The 18459-nt window shown below is 40.0% G+C and overlaps 1 protein-coding gene across 7 annotated transcripts in view; it reads left to right on the top strand.

The window, feature by feature from the left end:
• TRIM36 (tripartite motif containing 36) overlaps positions 1-18041 on the top strand; it is a 43010-nt gene extending 24969 nt beyond the window's left edge. For all 7 annotated transcript variants that reach the window (XM_042251964.1, XM_042251963.1, XM_027971451.3 and 4 more), the window contains 6 exons: positions 3051-3146; positions 6399-6652; positions 6885-7009; positions 10403-10693; positions 13837-14134; positions 15726-18041. In XM_042251964.1, coding sequence (XP_042107898.1) covers positions 3051-3146; positions 6399-6652; positions 6885-7009; positions 10403-10693; positions 13837-14134; positions 15726-16077 — 1416 coding nt within the window. In that variant the 3' untranslated portion in view covers positions 16078-18041. The remainder of the gene's footprint in view (positions 1-3050; positions 3147-6398; positions 6653-6884; positions 7010-10402; positions 10694-13836; positions 14135-15725) is intronic.
• Positions 18042-18459: the final 418 nt, after the last annotated feature.

The raw sequence follows: 18459 nt of genomic DNA, 5'->3' as shown, positions 1-18459 counted from the left end.
CTGATGGGGAATAGGCGCTGTTCTCAATTTGAATGAGCTCTGAAATTGTTTGTTTCAATTCTTCTGGGCGATATTTTCCCCAGCCTGTGGCAATTTCCTTACACACATGAATTGACCAAAGCTCTTGTGAATAAAGAAGAGAGGCCCTTGGTAAATCTCTGGAGTTCTTTTTTTTGTGGCCATCTGTTCTTAGGCATTACAGTCTATAACCTCTGGCTTTCCCAGACTCTCAGCTCCATCTCCTCTTCTCACAGGAGATCCTGAGCCTAGTTTGAATTCTCTGCGTGTCTGCATCAGGTCTGGGAAGTCTTCTCCAGACAATAAGCTGGGGCCACCATATTCCCTTCTGGCTCTGATGGTAAAGAATCCTCTTGCAATGCAGGAGACCCCGGTTCCATCCCTGGGTCAGGAAGGATCCCCTGGAGAAGGGAATGGCAACCCACTCCAGTATTCTTGCCTGCAGAATCCTATGGACAGAGGAGCCTGGTGGGCTCCAGTCCATGGGGTCGCAAAGTCTCGGACTCAACTGAGCGACTAACACTTTCACCACTGGCTCATCTTGTTTCCCATCCCTCAAGGTCACTGCTTTTTGTTTCTTGACGTCCAGTGTCTTGAGAGCTGTTCCTTTGTTCTGTTAGTTGTTTCAGGTGAGGGAGTAAACCCTGTCTTGGTTTCTCTCTTGTGCCTCACAGTGGCAGTACCACTGTTTGCTAATTTTAACTTTGGCTTCGTTTTGTTTCTTACTGGTTGAATATTACACAAGTTGTCCAAAAAAGTTTTTTTTTCTGTTACCTGAAATTAATCTTTGGCAATAATATACACCTGAGTTAACCTTTGCATTCTGTTGTTAATTTCTCTCATTTATGTTTCAGACTTTAGAAAAAATAGACTCTCTGTGGAGTTTTTAGTTTATTCACTTTTTAGTAAGGATAAAATGATTTAAGTTGGCTAAAAATAGCAAGATCTCCAAAGATCGTCCTTCTTACTTGGTTTTAGGTTTTACGTCAGAGGGCTTCATGATCTAGGTGACAGGTTTATGACATCATTTCAGTTTTGCTCGCTGGAGTGTTGCAGGGGGCGATTACACACTCTGGTGGGCCTTAGAGTCTCCTGGGACACTTGGTAAAGTTACAGAGGCCAGTGCTGACCTCCTTCAAGGAGCTTGGGCGTCTGTGTTCTCATGGGTTCTCAGGAGATTGGTACTCACCAGCATTTGAGAACCAAGCTATCTTTGAGCAGCTTTGGGGTCCTTGAGAATTTACCCTCTCATCAGTTCCTGGAGAGCTGGGGTCTTAGTAGAACTAAGGGGTTTAAACCTGCTCCCCAGATGAGATGAGCTTCCCGGGTAGAGTGTCTAGTATCAGTGTCTGCTGCATATACTTTTTGGAGGCTTATGAATAAATGGGCCACTGATTCTTGGTTACAACAGATCTCGTCTTGGCATAGACTGCCCAGGTTTAAGGGGACTCAGAGGACTGGAGCTGTCTCAGGTAAAGGCTGCTGTGGGCTGTGGACTTGCTCTCAGCGTCACAGCTCACTGGAACCACTCAGACCGCGGGAGCTCACTGGAACCACTCAGACCGCGGACCGTGTTTCTGAATTCTGTCCTCTCTCCTCTAGCCTGTTTAGCCCTGCTAACACCATCTGTTGACTTAGAACTAAGTCCAGTTCAGTTTAATTGTCCAAATTCCTTTCTTTGCTGCTGTAGCTAAAAAGAGTGCCAGCACTGACACCCAGTGGGTTTGGTCCTAACGTGAGCCAGACAAGGGTGGGGTCCTGGAGGAACTGTGGTCTTCCTCACGGCTTGGTGCGGAGGCAGTGCCTCTGCCTGTGGCAGCGTGGTTAGTGTGCATGAGGAAGTTTCTAGTTCAGCTTCTTATGGTGTCAGGTTTGTGTTCAGCTTTGGTTTCCTCATCTGGGAAATGCTGTATTAAGACACGAGATTTTAATGTCTCTTCTGATCCTTAACACCTGCAGTTTCCTTCTTGGTCCCATCCTGCCCTGATTCCTCAGAAGTCTTGTTCCTCCACCTAACAGGCCTTTCCTCTGTCCCGCTATTGAGTCATGAGGGGAACTCCCTGGGCCTGATCCTGGGCGTCCCAGGGAGTTGTAAAGGTGGGTCCTGCCAGAGAGACCTGTTACTTTGATTTCTGTGTTAGACCTTGTAACATGGTCTAAGTGAAAAAAAAAAAAAAAAAGATAATACAGGAAGGAGACTCATTCCTAAAGCTTTGATTCTCTGCCCTGCTTCTTAATAACCCTTCTCAGCCCTTGGTCACCAGTTGTGACCAGAAATGCCCAGATCTTCTGTCAGGGCTGCAGCTTGCGAGGTGTTTTCTGGATTTTCCTAGTCTTGCTTAGACTCAGAATACGTTGTCTGTCGCGATTTTTTAGCCCATCATGCTTCAGGGTATGATTGTTTTAAAATGTATTTTAGGCATACTGTGTTTTGTGGGCTGTGCTAGTGATCTCCCCAAAACCTGTGACTGTCTCTATGGTAAACTATGCCGGTGCCAAGGTGACTGCTTTATAAGCAAGTTATTCAGTAAGCTCTGAAAGTTGCCTGTCATTTAGACATCTGTATTTTCATCATCGTATATCGTGTGACTGTTTAATGACTATCTAGGCTGGGATGGACCATGAAGGTTACTTTGAAAGGGTCTCTGTTGCTTTTCTTGGTGTGTGTGTGGGGTGCCAGTGTTTCTGAGTGTGTTGTGAAATCTAATGGAAGAAAGCACTGTTTGGATTGCTGCTCTCCTGTTTACTTTGAAGCTTTGTGAGGAGTCATTCTGGGAGTAATGATGGGAGACAACAAAAATGTAGTCTGTAGACTCGGAATTCTTGAGTGACCTACCTTGCTCTTTTTGTTTGTGTGTTTTTAGGTAGCCTAGTTCTAATTGCTCATGTATCTTTGGGCCTGTGTGCTTAAAGCCAGTTAATAATAGTAATCACTGTAGCTGAGAGAGGAGGATGCTGTGTTAAGAAAATTCTGCAAGCCCTTTGTTACACTTCTCTTTCTACTTATTTGTGTTTCTAATATGTTCTAACAGGAGAAGCTTTCAAAGGATATTGATTACCTTATTGGCAAGGAGAGCCAGGTGAAGAGTCAAATTTCTGAGCTAAACTTGTTGATGAAAGAGACAGAGGTAAGTGATATTTTCCTTTTATATGTCAGAGGTGAGGTTTGCATATATTTTTCATTTATTCATCTAGATATTCATTTATTCATTCATAAAATCCTAAGGGTATTTTATGAGCTGGGAGTAGAGTTGTGTTAGATTTTCACCCCTGTTTTTCTGGAACTAGGAAAACAAAGGTAAGGAATGGAATGCTGTGTGATCAGTGCTGATAAGAGGTAGTGATTATCATGATACTGAAACACAGATGAAAACATTATTTTCCTTATGTTGCTACTTTTGAGACCTTTTTTTTTTGAGACATGTCTCAAAAGTAGCAACATAAGGAAAATAATGGCTTTCAAAATTATTTTTTTTTACAAAACTAACAAATTGCATTTGAAAGATGTATTGTATGTTAATAGGACTAAGTTTATTTAAATTTCCCAGATATTCTTAAATATATACCTATCATATGTTCACCAAAAGACATGTATTAGAATGTTCTTAGCTGCAAAAAAAAAGAAGAAAAGGATGTTTGTAGCTGGATTATTTGTAATAGCCGCAAAATGGAAAGCGCTCAAAAGCCCGTCAATAGTGGAATATAAAGAGCGATGATGCATGAGCATCTACAACTGTGGGCAACAGTGTAGAGAAATCCTGCACTAACATTGAAGGGAAGAGGGCAGACACAAAGGAGTACTTGCTGTGGGAGGCTAAGAAAGGCAAAACCAGGCTGTGGTGCTCAGGATAGGAGCTGTTGAAGAGGTGGAGGGTTAGTGCCTGGAAAGGTAATCTGGGATACTGGTAGTATTCCTTAATCTGAATGCTGGTCACATGGGTGTGTTCACAAAGACTCTGTGATCCTTACACTTATGTGTACATTTTTCTCTTTGCATATTATTTTTCAGTAAAAAATTGGAAAGATTGATAGCATTTTAAAAATATAGCAAAAGAGGATAGAATTAGGCTATTTTAAAATTCTAAATATTCTTCATTGACTTTGATCCCTGTTTCTTTTCTTTATTTGAAATAAATTGAAGGTCGTTTACTCTTGATCCCTTTAAAAGTTTTTCTTTTTAAATGTTTATTTTTTATTTATTTATTTGGCTGCACAGGGTCTTTTGTGGCATGTGGGATCTAGTTCCCCCACCAGGGATCAAACCAAGGGCCTCAGCATTGAGAGCTCAGAGTCTTAGCCACTGGACCACCATGGGAGCCCCTAAACGTTTTAATTAAATATAAAAATATTCTGACTAGCTTGAGACTTATGTCTTAAAACAAATTCTTTCTAAAAGTGGGTTAAATTATTGAAAAATTGGGTGAATTAGCATGTTACCAGTATTGCTTTAGTTTTTAATATTTTACTGATTGCTTTCACCATCCTAAGTAAGTTGGTTTTATGTGTGATTTAAAAGGTAGGGTTTTGCTTTTCATATTGGTGTCTGATTGACAAACTCTTCACAGTTTACTGTAATCCCCTAACACGGGGAGAATTATCACCCAGACAGTAGGTCTTCAGAGATTATCTTTCGTAGTGTTCTCAGTCATCTGCCTTTACTTTTTAAAGCGTGTTTTTGGCTGTGCTGGGTCCTGATTGCTGTGCAGACTCTGTCGAGCTGCGGCGAGCGGGGGCTCCTCTTGGGTGCAGTGTAGGGGCTGCTCATCGCAGGGGCTCCTCTCGCTGTGGAGCACAGGCTCTGGGGCCTGCAGGCTTCAGTACTTGTGGCGCACGAGCTTAGTTCCCCCACGGCATACGGACTCTTCCTCGACCAGGGATCAAACCGCGTCCCCTGCATTGCCAGGCGGACTCTTAATCTACTGTACCACCAGCGAAGTCCTGCCTTAACTTCTGAGATAAGGAAATCCAGTGTTTATTTTTGAGTTTGTCATTCAGGAGCTTGAAAACTGAGGAATTCAGGCATTAAGTATTCATGTAGGCACTGACTCCTTGAGACCCCAGAGAAATTATTTAACGTTTTTTGTACCTTTGACCTCAGCTGTATTTGTAGGTTTATCAGAAAGAGTCTTCTGTGCTAGAAAATTTGTCTCCGTTCTCGGTAAAGATTGCCATACTGTCTTTTTATCTATAATTATACTTTGCTGGAAACAGTCTCCTCTTTACCTGTGTATAATGATATTTCTGAATTTAATGTGATATGTCACTGAAAAACTACCAGAATGCCATCACCTTCTTTCTCTCCTCCCATCCCCCCTTTAAAAAATTGGCTGTTGGGGTTAGAAAACAAGAGAAGTAAATCTGGGAAAAATTTCCTTTCATTATGAATGTTGGCCAGAAGCCACTGAAAAATGTACAGCGCACTTGTGCCACATATTGTCAGCTTTTAAGAATGTTCTCGAAGACTCTGTACTGTTGGCTGCTGCTGTGAGTGTATTATGAGTGCTAGTCTTATTTCCAAAGTCAAGTCAATCTCTGATGTTGTGGACTTCCAAAATGTTCAATAGCATCTTACAGAGAGGATCATTTCACGGCAAAGTAGTGGAACAGCTGTGTATGTAGTGAAAATATGTGACATTGAGCTATGCAGTTATGTATTAATAATCTTTCTCAATCTTCAGAAAAGCCTGCGTGGTCTCTCTTATTCCTAGTTTTCAGAACAGAAAAATAAGACTAAAGAAGTTGATTTGTATAACATGTAATTAAATCAGTATTAATTAAATTACAATTTATTTATAGTTACTGGGTTGTCTGAAAAGTTCGTTTGGATTTTTGCATAAGATGTTACAGAAAAATCCAAATGAACTTGTTGGGCAACCCAATATATCACTAATACTAATTTGAAGAGAAAAGTTACAGTTTTGTATCTTAGTAATGTAACTTTTTTCGGTTTTATGTCTGTGGTTTACCTTTTTAAAAAATTGGAATATGGTAGAAAGAATAAAATTTCTTGAATTAGAAATGAATAAATAACTGCAGAATTTTTTTTTCCTGTGTCCTCAGTTAAATAAGATAATTTCTGCCTAAGTTCCTTCATATACAAATTGAACATTGCTTTTTATTTCATTGAATACACTGTTTATTGCTGGACTTTGGAGATTGAAAGCTTAAGGAAATAGTTATTATAAAATAAAAAACTATGTCTAAAAGTTGCTGATCATCCCTAATTAAGTGCAATTGATGTCAGGTTATTGTTCTGACAGCTTCAAGGCGTCAGACAAAATCTCCTTCCTTCCAGGACTTGGGTTTGTCGCGCTGAATTTTGACATGAAAAGACATTTGGATTTAGCAGATGAGCTAATGCTTTGCTTGTTTTACAATAGTGTAACGGAGAGCGGGCTAAAGAAGATGCAATTACACATTTTGAAAAGCTCTTTGAAATCCTAGAAGAGAGGAAATCATCTGTTTTGAAGGCAATTGATGCTTCTAAGAAACTAAGATTAGACAAATTTCAGACTCAAATGGAAGAGTACCAGGGGCTGCTGGAGAACAATGGGCTCGTGGGGTACGCTCAGGAGGTGCTGAAGGAGACGGATCAGTCTTGCTTTGTCCAGACGGCAAAGCAGCTCCACGTCAGGTATTTTGATTTGAAATGACAGTCTCTCTAGCAGCGTCATTAAACACTGCTCCGAGTTTCTTTTGTAGCTCTGATGGCTTCGGAATGCTGGGTCGTGTGCAGTACCTCTTGCTTCACTCTTAAACCGAGTGCTGAGTGAAGTTTTCTTTTGTTAATCTCATTGCAGATATTTAGTCTAATTTTTCTTCTCAAAGAATCATTTTTATATGAAACATTTTTTATCTGTCTATAGAATACAGAAAGCTACAGAGTCTTTGAAGAGCTTTAGACCTGCAGCTCAAACTTCTTTTGAAGACTATGTTGTTAACACATCTAAACAAACAGAACTTCTTGGAGAATTATCTTTTTTCTCAAGTGGTAAGTTTTAATCAGCATACCTTCGCCTTTTTGGTTGGAATTCGCACTGTGTGGACTACACGCGGGCTTTCCTGGTGGCTCAGCGCTAAAGAATCCACCTGCCGGTATAGGAGATGCAGGTTTGATCCCTGGGTCGGGAAGATCTCCTGGAGAAGGAAATGGCAACCTACTCCAGTATTCTTGCCTGGGAAATCCCAGGGACAGAGGAGCCTGGTGCGCTACAGTTCTGGGGGTTGCAACTAGTTGGACTTGACTGAGCGACTAAACAACAGAATCCACACAGATTCTCTTCAGCTTGACTTTATAAAGCAGCAGCTCAGTTGCCCAGACCTTCCTGTCCTAAAGTTGTATGCCATCTATGTTTTTATAATTATGTTTTTATGTCCAAAAGCTAGGTTCTGTTGGTTTGTATGTTTTTAAACATTGTGTGAATGGCATCACACTGTATGTGTCTTTTTTTGGTAAATTGCTTTTTTGAGAAATTAGGATAGATATTTGTTAATGTATGAAGGTCTGGTTTACAACTGTATTTTAGCTTTAATATTCCATTATATAAATAACTTTCCTACTGAGCGACAGTCTGTTCCTGTTTTTTTATCTGTTGTAAACAGCTCTATCAAACATCTTTGTCAGTGTTTCTCTGTGCCTGGGTACGAGTTTCCCTAGGGCAGAAGCCTGGAAATGGTATCTCCAGGTTAAAGGTGACTCTAAGATGTTTAAGCGTTTACAGTGCTGTATGAGTTTGCTAGGGCTGCTGAAAGGAAACACCACTGATTGGGTGGTTTAAACGCCAGAAATGTGTTTTCTCAGGCTCTGGAGCCTGGAAGGCTGGGACGAAGCTGCTGGGCAGCGTTGGTCTCTCCTGATGCCTCTCTCCTTGCAGAGCAGCTGCCGCCTCTGCTTGTGTCTTCACATGGTCTTGCCTCTATGCGTATCTGCATCCAGATTTCATCTTGTAAGGACTTCAGTCATATCAGTCACGTTGGACTAGGTCCACCTTAATGACCTGATTGTAACTGTGGTACTTCTTTAAAAGCCCTCTCTCCAAATAAAGACACATTCTGAGGTAGTAATACTAGGGGCTAGAACCTTGGCAGGTGAATTTCAGTCCCTGATGTTTGCTTGTGTTTGTGTTCTGCTGCTCACCAATAGGGAGGTAGTCCGTTCCTCTTTCTTCTCACCTGTTCATCTCCTTCAGATTTCTCTTCATGGAGAACAATTACAGTCTTTGGAAAAGTATGTGTGTGTGTCCTTAGTTGCTCAGTTGTGTCCGACTCTTTGCGACCCCATGGACTGTAGCCCGCCAGGCTCCTCTGTCCATGGGTATTCTCCAGGCAAGAATACCGGAGTGGGTTGCCATGCCCTCCTCCAGGGGATCTTCCCAACCCAGGTCTCCCGCATTGCAGGCGGATTCTTTACCATCTGAACCACCAGGGAAGCCCAAGAATACTGGAGTGGCTATCCCTTCTCCAGGGGACCTTCCTGACCCAGGAACTGAACCTGGGTCTCTTGCATGCAGGCAGATTCTTTACCAGCTAAGCTACAAGGGAAGCCCTTGGAAAAGTATAAGTTTAATTATTGTGTAGATATAGATGTGTAGATTTGTATTTAGTCAAAGGAAATATGTCTTGTTAAAAAGTTACATACTGAAAGATTATTACTATGACCATCTTTCTCTTCCAGTCAGTGCCTGAATCTCCTTTTGACTATATACTTTTCTTATCTATTCTCTTTTTCCAAAATGTATACTTGAACTGCTTTTATATGTATGTTATTGCTTGTTTACTTAGGAGTACAAGGTCCTTCCTCCTCTGGGTCGGCAGGGGTGGGGGTCCCAAAATTGTTTTTGGAAGGAGGAGATTGAGGTTGGGTAATCTCAGGCTATGCCAGTGCATAACGAAGAACCAGTAAAACCTGTGGGTCAGGATGTAAAATGGTCACCCGTCTTCCGCCTGCTGGGTGCTCTCCTCACTGTTCCCTGCATGACCATTTTTTTAGTAAACTGGTTTAAAAAAAAAAGAAAAGAAAGAGGTATAGGCTGAGGCACACCGGTCAGGATAGCTGCTTTTAACTTTAAAATGTAGTCGGGCTGACTTTTTAGATCCCTTGGCTGCACAGAGACATACAGACAGACTTACGCTCTCCATTGCTTGCATGCAGCTGGAGGATAACGGAGACGTCTGCTTTTCACTCCGCGTGTTTCTCTGTGATTTGGTAGACGTGTGTGTCTGTTTATGTGCGCGTGTGCACGTACAGCCCTTTCAGCTTATTTTTACCATATGACTAAAGTGGTCAAGCTGTTTGGAATTTATGGAAAAGATTATGAACACACACAAATATTTAGCTGTGAAATTTTGATCATTGTGTTTTTAGTGAAAAATTAGAAACATGTTTCTGAAAATAGTTAAGTGTTGCTACAGTGGAATACCACTGGGAGAAAAATACTGGCAGGAGCTATACAAAATTATTGTACTGATAATCTTTGAGTTACTTAATTTGTGTGTGTGTGTGTTATGTAGTTTCTGATTTTCTTACAAAAATATGTATCTTGTTAATGCCAAGAAAAAGTCATTTTAAATTGCTTTGCAATTCTGAGAAAGATAATATGAAAGGAAATTATATAAAATTTTGACATTTATTATTATACTAACCAAACTTAGATTTTAAAACACTTACTAAAATAACTTAAAAGAGGACAGAAATTAGAAATTTTATGTCCAGGGTTGTTATTTCAGTAGATGGGCACTGAAGGGTATATGGTTAAAAATTTTGATTTATGACATTTTAGAATTAATTTGGAAAGCTAAAATTGTTTTACTAAAATTGTCTTATTTTTCATTCTTCTTTCCCCTTTCAGTTTTAAACATAAATATACACCTTTAAAAATCTCTTTTTTTATTTGAAAATTTTATTGTGACAAAACTTATCCTGAGATCCACCCTCTTAAATTTTTGGTATAGAATGTGGTTTTGTTGTCTATAGTCACAGGGTGTACAGCAGATGTCTAGAGCTTATTCATCTTGCTTAGCTGAAACTTTATGCCTGTGTATTAATAAGTACATATTTCTCCCTGCCCCCCAACCCCTGGTAACCACCATCCCACTCTTTGATTTTGTGAATCTGGCTATTGTAGATCCCTCACATAAGTGGAATCATGACATCGGCATTGGTCTTTCTGTGTCCTGCTCGCTTCATTGAGCCTGTCCTCAGAGTCCATCCATGTTGTATTTGCAGGAATTATTCTTTTACTTATACACTTTATTCTAAATATAGAAAGGTCTTGGGCAACAGAGAAATCCTTTAGTTTTTGTCAATAAATCATTTTTACTGAGGAAAAAATAAAGGTTCTGAAATAATAGTTGAATGTTGTTTTCTGTTTTATAATTCTTTCAGGTGTAGATGTGCCAGAGATCAATGAGGAACAGAGCAAAGTTTATAACAATGCTTTGATAAATTGGCACCATCCAGAAAAGGATAAAGCTGATAGCTATGTCCTTGAATATCGCAAGATTAATCGAGATGAAGAAATGTTGTCTTGGAATGAGATAGAAGTTTGTGGCACAAGTAAAGTTATTTCTGATCTTGAGAGTAATTGTAACTATGCTTTCAGAGTAAGAGCCTACAAGGGCTCCATCTGCAGTCCTTGCAGCAGAGAACTGATTCTTCATACTCCTCCAGCTCCAGGTAGTGTGAATATTGGGGATAAGAAAAGCGTACAGTTGGAAGACACCATGATAAAAAATAAACCTGCTGATATGTCTGTGCAGACCTACATTAAAGCCACCTCTCATTTGTAAAAGATTCTAGAAAAGTAGGTTCTATATCCAGCTAGGATTTAGAAATAGAATGAATACTTGAATTTCACCATGTAAGCTGAGAATAGGCTCAGACTTCTGACTGATGACAGGTACAGAATAACATGACATTTGAATGTTTAGGGTTATTAATTTAGAATTAAAATAATGTAAATGCTGCCTTACAAATTTTAGACAGTATAATTCTATTTTTTTGATCAGTTTATAGAGATCTCTATTAGCATAGGATCTGGGTAGGTATTTTAGACATTTATTGGTGTAATAACATGAAGTATAATTTTAGTTAACCTAATTCTGACTTGTCTGGCTTTTCTAACCCAGTGATTACCAGCCCATGGGGATGGAAGGCGCGTATTAAAGCCACATGGATGGCCCTCCTTCCCCTTCCCCCACAGGGAGAGCGCCTTCTACCCAGCACTGCCTCTCCTTTCCAGCTTGGTAACCCCCGGTACTACTTAAGCAAGGCCTGTACATGTTTATAGAATGAGAATGACTTACGGGTTGGCTGATGTTCGCTGACAGTGTTCCCATGGGTAAGGGACGTATAGAGGCAGAGTTACGCTCGTGCTGGTGAACGGGTAATCACTTTGCCCTGAGATGCTCCTTCACTTGGCTCTTAGAGCCCGTCGCTCCTGTCCATTTTTTGTGGCTTATGTACCCAAATTTTGTGCACTCTGCCCTTCCTTGCCATTTTGTCCAGGTGTGCTATTCACTCTTTGTTTTTCATGTATATTGTAGCTAATTAAGAAAAAACAACCACCACCACCAAATGCATAAGGTTGGCTAAAATTATTTTTCTTGAATTTTAATAATATCCAAAAGAGAGTTTTAGGGTGCATTTACAAGTATTAAGTAAACATTTTATGGTTTATGCAGTTTCCACTTTGTTTTCTAGTCTGACTGAAAGTGGAAGGAAAAATAAGCCTGAAAGTAGCTGCTGTTTTCAGCGAAGTGGAGAGGGATGGGGGAGGGGAAACATGGAAGACTGTCTTCCTTTTCTCCGGGAGAAGCCATATGAATAGGGTGACCATCTAAATTTATTTTGCAAACTGGGAGACATTTGAGATTGAAAGCAAGTGTGAATTGTCATCCCAGGACAATAGGCATTACCGGGAAGACTGGTCAGATCTCATTCATGGAAAATGGTTTTAGCTTGTTGGCAACATAGCAACCCACTCCAGTTTCCTTGCCTGGAGAATCCCCATGGACAGAGGAGCCTGGCGGACTACTGCAGTCCATGGGGTCGCAAAGAGTCAGACATGACTGAATGTTAAGATTTGTCATTTCAGCTGTTTTTAACTGGATGCATCAGTGGCATTAAGTACATTCTGTGCACCCATCATTATAGCCTCTGGAACTTTTTCATTTTTCCAAATCAATACTGCATCCATTATACAGTAACCCCTCGACCCACCCTTCCTCCAGAGCCTGGCAACCTCTATGCTGCCTCTGCCTCTGTGAATCTGCCTATTCTAAGTACCTCGTGTGGGAATGGATTTGCACAATCCTTTTGTGACTGGCTTATTTTCAAGGTTCCTCCATGTTGTGACATGTGTTAGAATTTCCTAACTTTTTTAGGTTGAATGGTATTCCATTGTATGTATATCCCACTGTCAACTTGAAAAAAAAACCCCAATGGGAGAGTGTTATTGGGGGCAAAATGAGGACTGCAGTCTGGGAAAGCAGCCGCTCAGATAGCTCTGAGAAACTGCTCCAAAGAGGCAGAGGGGAAGGTCAATACATGTGTGATTTTGGTGAAGGGAGAGTCCTTGCAATCAAGCACATTTTTTTTTTTTTTTCCTTCAGAAGGTTTCTGCTAGTCACAAGGAGCAATCGTCACCGTGAAGGATTTTAGTGCTTTTTTAGATAGGAGGCGATAACAAGAACTGGGCTCATAAACTAGGCTCCTGAAAATAGAGGGGTCCTACAGTCCACCCTCCCCGCCTGCCCCCCCACACAGAGGGCCTCATTTCTGCTCTCCACTCTGAACTCGCTTCAGGGGTGTTGAAAACCAGCAGCTGCAGCAGCACATGATTTAATCCTTGCAGAGATGGATGGCAAGTGCCGGTGGCAAGTGCCAATTTGAAGTTGACACCACATTTTCTTCGTGCATTCATCTGTTGACCGGCATTTGGGATGTTTCCACTTTCTGGGCTAGCCGCCAATGAATGTTAGGCTTAATGGGTTTAAGTTGAGAGGCTTAGGAGAGTAGTGTTGTCTCCATTCCGCAGTTGAGGAAATTAAAGTTTAGGTTAAGCTCCAGTTAAATGTTTGAGCTAGGAATTCAAACTCAAGTGTCTCTGAACCCAAAACCTGTGCTTTTTTTTTAAAGCAAAACACTGTTTCTCGTGCCTGCCATCTTGATTGGTAAGGAGAAGACCTTATTAAAATTGCTAATATTTTCCGTATTTATAAAATTTGGGCTTCCCTAGTCGCTTGGTTGAGAAAGAATCTGCCTGCAAGGCAGGAGACCTGGGTTTGATCCCCAGGTCAGGAAGATCCCCTGAAGAAGGAAATGGCAACCCACTCCAGTGTTCTTGCCTGGAGAATTCTGTGGACAGAGGGGCGGGAAAGGCCACAGTCCATGGAATTGCAAAGAGTCGGACACGACTATGCTAACTTAGAGATAAAATTTGGAATAAATTTTAAGAAAACATGCAGATATCTTTGAAAATACACAACCCCTTATTTTAGGATAGAAGAAGAACAGGTTCAGTAGTATAAGGTGTTTGGGGGTTTAGGTTTGCTGTGTCTGTTCCAAGGAGCTACAGACATAAATTTCTCCTACACCGAAAATGTTTCTTCCACTTTGAAATTTCTGAAAATTTTCAGGTGTAGAGAATTATTGGAAATCATTTCTAAGTTGGGGTTTTGATTTGTGAGTAGGGTAGAATAATATTCTTCCTCCTATCTCTTTTTAGTAATTTCTATTTGAAAACCTGTTAAATTTTACCATAGAGTGCAGAAATGCTAGTAAATAATTTGCAGGCTAATTTTAAGCTCTGTTTGCAGTTTTCAGTTTCCTCTTTGATGAAAAATGTGGCTATAATAATGAACACCTCCTGCTGAACTTGAAGAGAGACCGTGTGGAGAGCAGAGCTGGATTTAACCTCCTGCTTGCTGCGGAGCGGATCCAAGTGGGTTATTACACCAGCTTAGACTACATCATTGGAGATGTTGGGATTACTAAAGGGAAGCACTTTTGGGCCTTCCGTGTGGAGCCATATTCGTACCTGGTGAAAGCGGGCGTCGCTTCCAGTGACAAACTGCAAGAATGGCTCCGGTCTCCCCGGGACGCAGTTAGTCCAAGGTAGATTCTTTTATTGATCTAGATGTTGATAATTCTTTAATTCTGTAAAATGTAAATATCCTGGTTTAGCAAGGCAAGCCTGAAAGTGGACTTGGATTTACTTTCTGCATTTAGAGTATTTAGTATTTAGAGTATGCCTTTCTTAGATTCAGATGTTTTGGCTGTGCTTATGTGGCTGGCTAAGAAAAGATGTCATGTTATCTTGTATCACACCATGACTAATGAGCTTTAGCAGTTAAATTCTAATGCTGTGAGGAAACAAGTCTTTTTTGGGTACAGCTCTTGATTATGGTATATTTTCACAATTTAGAATACTCAAAGGCTTTCATATCAGTTGTCTTAATTATAAGTAAAATTGCATAAATAATGTTTTTTATTTATTTTAGTCGCTCAGTCGTGTCCGACTCTTTGCAACCCCATGGGCTGTAGCCCTCCAGCCTCCTCATTCCATGGGATTCTCCAGGCAAGAATACTGGAGTTGGTTGCCTTTCCCTTTGCCTCTAAATGCCATATTTCACAATTGGTGCTAAATGGATACAATTTCTTTAAACTGTCCTATAAGTACTTTAAAAATTTGGTCACGGAAAACATATTCCCATGGCAAAGAATTTCAATTTCTTGAGAGCGACTATTTAATGTTCTGTACAGTTTAGTTTTGTTACATGATGTGGTGTGAACTCGTCCAGACAGATAATTTCTGATCACTTAGGTCTGCAGAAATCCCAGAGTAACAATCTAAGTGACAGGAAAAACTTGTTGCCCTAAAATGAGAAATTGAAATAACAGCGGAAATTGAAATACGGAAATAGTTACGTAAACATAGTGGCATGTCTACTTGGTAAATTACTAACAATGTTAAAAAGTTTATAACGTGAGAAATGCTGGAAGTGAAAAGACCTGATTGAAATGGCTGATGTGCTGTGCTCACAAATGTACTGATAGGAGGAGCACACTGCCTAGGGAGAAAAATGGAGGAACTTTGCATCAAAATTTTCTTTAAGGTGTTACTGTTTTGTAATCAAAGGAGAATAAAACTGTTCATGATGCTTGCTTGCATCACAGAGCCATGTAGAAAATCCCAACCAGGAAACGACAGTTCTTGGCAGGAGAATGAAACATGCTTTTCTCTCCTGCTTTATTTTGTAGCGCCCATTTATTTTATATAGTCTGATAAAGTCTTTGGATTAGGGGGTCTGTGTTGGTTGCTGTTTTCTTATATATGATTTTATGCTATAAATATTCAATATTTGTCAAGTCTCTTCCATTTCATCCCCCTCCCGCTTTATTTTTGATAGGCCAAAATTACTACTAATTTTTAACTTCTCATCTGTTTGTTTATATATAGGTAAAAATGGATGATACTTTATGACAGAATTTGGGTCTGAGTCTGTGGTGTAATTCTGAGTGACATTGTGTAGTCCTTATGTTTCTAACTGATTATGGTTTAACAGAAAGGTTTTGATGTAAAAGCAGTTACAGTTGATTTTAATTTAACTCAGTGTATATTATCTGGTGAAAATGTTCTGAAACGACTTGCAGGCCTTTGGATGAGGATGCAGATGGATTCTGCTCTGTCTGTGCTGTGTTTTAGGTACGAGCAGGACAGCGGGCACGACAGCGGCAGCGAGGACGCCTGTGTTGATTCTTCTCAGCCCTTTACGTTGGTTACTATAGGTATGAAGAAAGTCTTTATTCCCAAGTCACCTACTTCCAACGAACCTGAAAATAGAGTCCTTCCCATGCCAACAAGCATAGGCGTTTTCCTCGACTGTGATAAAGGCAAAGTGGCTTTCTACGACATGGACCACATGAAATGCCTCTACGAGCGCCAGGTGGACTGCTCCCATATGATGTATCCAGCGTTTGCCTTGATGGGCAGCGGAGGAGTCCAGCTCGAAGAATCCATCTCAGCAAAGTACCTAGAATACCAGGAGAACATGTAGTCTACGCATTTGGTGTGATTTAGGATGGAGAATGAGCAGAATGCTGCCTCGGTGTTGCCTTCGTAACTAATTATATATCATCTGAGTGTCGTGTCACCACACTTATTTTTTGTGTATGTTTCTTCTTCAAACACAGAAAACCTAAGCAGCCTTTCTGCCTTTCACAAATGCTGGGGAGAGACGTTCTTTCCTAGTTAACACTGAGATGGGTGACTGGACTTTCTTTTTTATGCACAGGAAATCTAATTTATTTGTATCAGCTTGTGTTGCTGTTACTTAGACATTCCTTGTTTTGGGCTGGGGGGAAGGGATCCAAAAGTATTTATTACTCTTCTTTTGGGTTTGGTTTTTCATTTTTGTATCATGTTTACGTCCTCAGAGGAGATATTTTTTAAATGCCTTATGGATAGGAAGTGTAGTACTGAGCATGGTGTTGTGCATTTGTTTTTAATAGGAAAACAAAGGTATAGATAGATAAAATGAAAAAGGCCATAGAAATAGTAGTATATTTAAATGGAAAATTATGTATTTAAGAATATATTGCCTAGAAAATGAATACTACTGTTTGTTCTTTTCTGAGACCACAGACTGTAAGGACATTTTAAAGAGTTTTCTTGGCTGGTAATGCCCGTACTTGCATGTGTAAGAAATATGGTTTATCGCAGGAAACACAGAATTCTTGGCTAACACATGCAGCTTTTCACTTTGTATGATTTTTTGGGAAATTTTTTTCTTCAATTTTTTTTTTTAGTTACTCTGTGAGCATATTTGAGCTTATATCAAATACTTATTTTTCATAAATACTAGTGACAATAATGATGCCATTCTTTTGCTTTTTGTGTCTTGTAATTTTCATTTTGGGACACAAACATTACATATCAGATTGTCTTGGTTTATGTTTACATGTTTGAAAACTTCACAGTATATTTTCAGTGTCATTAAATATATTATAAAATGTGAAGTAACTATCTGGTCAGTTGTATGGCATTTTCTATGGCTCATTGGTAATAAGCATTTATTCTATAAGGAAATAAAAGTATAGATTTGTTTAGAAATAATAACTGAAATCATAATGACTGTGTATACCCTTCTTAAAAGTCGAACGTTCTTTGAAGAATTACATTTTATCTAAATTTTATCCTCATTTTTGAAGGATACTCTTTTTTGGGTGGTTTTATTTAAACTGGTTAGTTTTTTTTAAAGTTAGAGTATTCAGGAACTAGACTGTTAAGTATATTTAGCGTTAATCATTTCAGAATTCTTTTGATACATTTTAATTGACTAACCAAAACTCTTAGCTCTGGCTTTTTTGTTGTTGTTATGTACATATATTAATGGAAATCTGTTATTCAGGTTGGTAGCACTAAATTCGTACCTTTTCCCCCAGACCCAGGAAGGAAATATCATGGAGAGTTTCAGTGTTGAGTAAGCTTTGTTCCTTTCCCGCCTGTGAATAGCACTTTATGACATAGGCCGAACTAAACAAATATGCAGTGTTACGTGTGCAATAAAGCTGCTAACGTCACGTATATGGTGATGTCTGATGGCCTCAAGCCTGTGAAGCGCATGTCATGTAGACATTTTAAATATAAAGCTTTAATAGGGATAGGAAAGCTGCTTAAAACATTGTATGCTGCTGCTGCTGCTGCTAAGTCGCTTTAGTCGTGTCCGACTCTGTGTGACCCTATAGACGGCAGCCCGCCAGGCTCCCCCATCCCTGGGATTCTCTAGGCAAGAACACTGGAGTGGGTTGCCATTTCCTTCTCCAATGCATGAAAGTGAAAAGTGAAAGTGAAGTCGCTCAGTCGTGTCCAACTCCTACAGATCCCATGGACTGCAGCCCACCAGGCTCCTCCGCCCATGGGATTCTCCAGGCAAGAGCACTGGAGTGGGGTGCCCTTGCCATAGCTGCATATAAATTGTTCTCTTGAACTTCTTTCATTTTTAATAAAAATTAAAAGTAAGTCACATGTCATTATTGAAGTTTGCATTCCAGGAGTTCTCAGTATGTTTATATGGAAAATAGAAGCAGTGTATGAAAAGATGTTTGACTGAATATATTAACCTAGAGGTAAAGTTCTATTTAAAATTACTTGAGGCATTTGCTAGCTTCAATTCTTGTGGAAGGAAGGGATCATTAGAAAAGCTTAACATCAACAGGGACTCTTGAATAATGCGGAATTAGGGGGGGGTCCCCTCTGTATGCAGTTGGAAATCCCAGTGTAACTTTATGATTGGCCTTTTGCATCCTCAGTTCTACATTTAAGGACCCAACCGACCGGTGATTGTGTAGTACCATAGAATGTGTTCATTATAAGTGGACCCGTGCAGTTTAAACCTGTGTTGTTGAAGGATCAACTGTCTAAACTGATCAGTTTGTCT

Source organism: Ovis aries, chromosome 7 (assembly GCF_016772045.2).
Source record: "Ovis aries strain OAR_USU_Benz2616 breed Rambouillet chromosome 7, ARS-UI_Ramb_v3.0, whole genome shotgun sequence".
Taxonomy (NCBI): Eukaryota; Metazoa; Chordata; class Mammalia; order Artiodactyla; family Bovidae; genus Ovis; species Ovis aries.
This window is presented reverse-complemented; position numbering and strand designations above follow the sequence as displayed.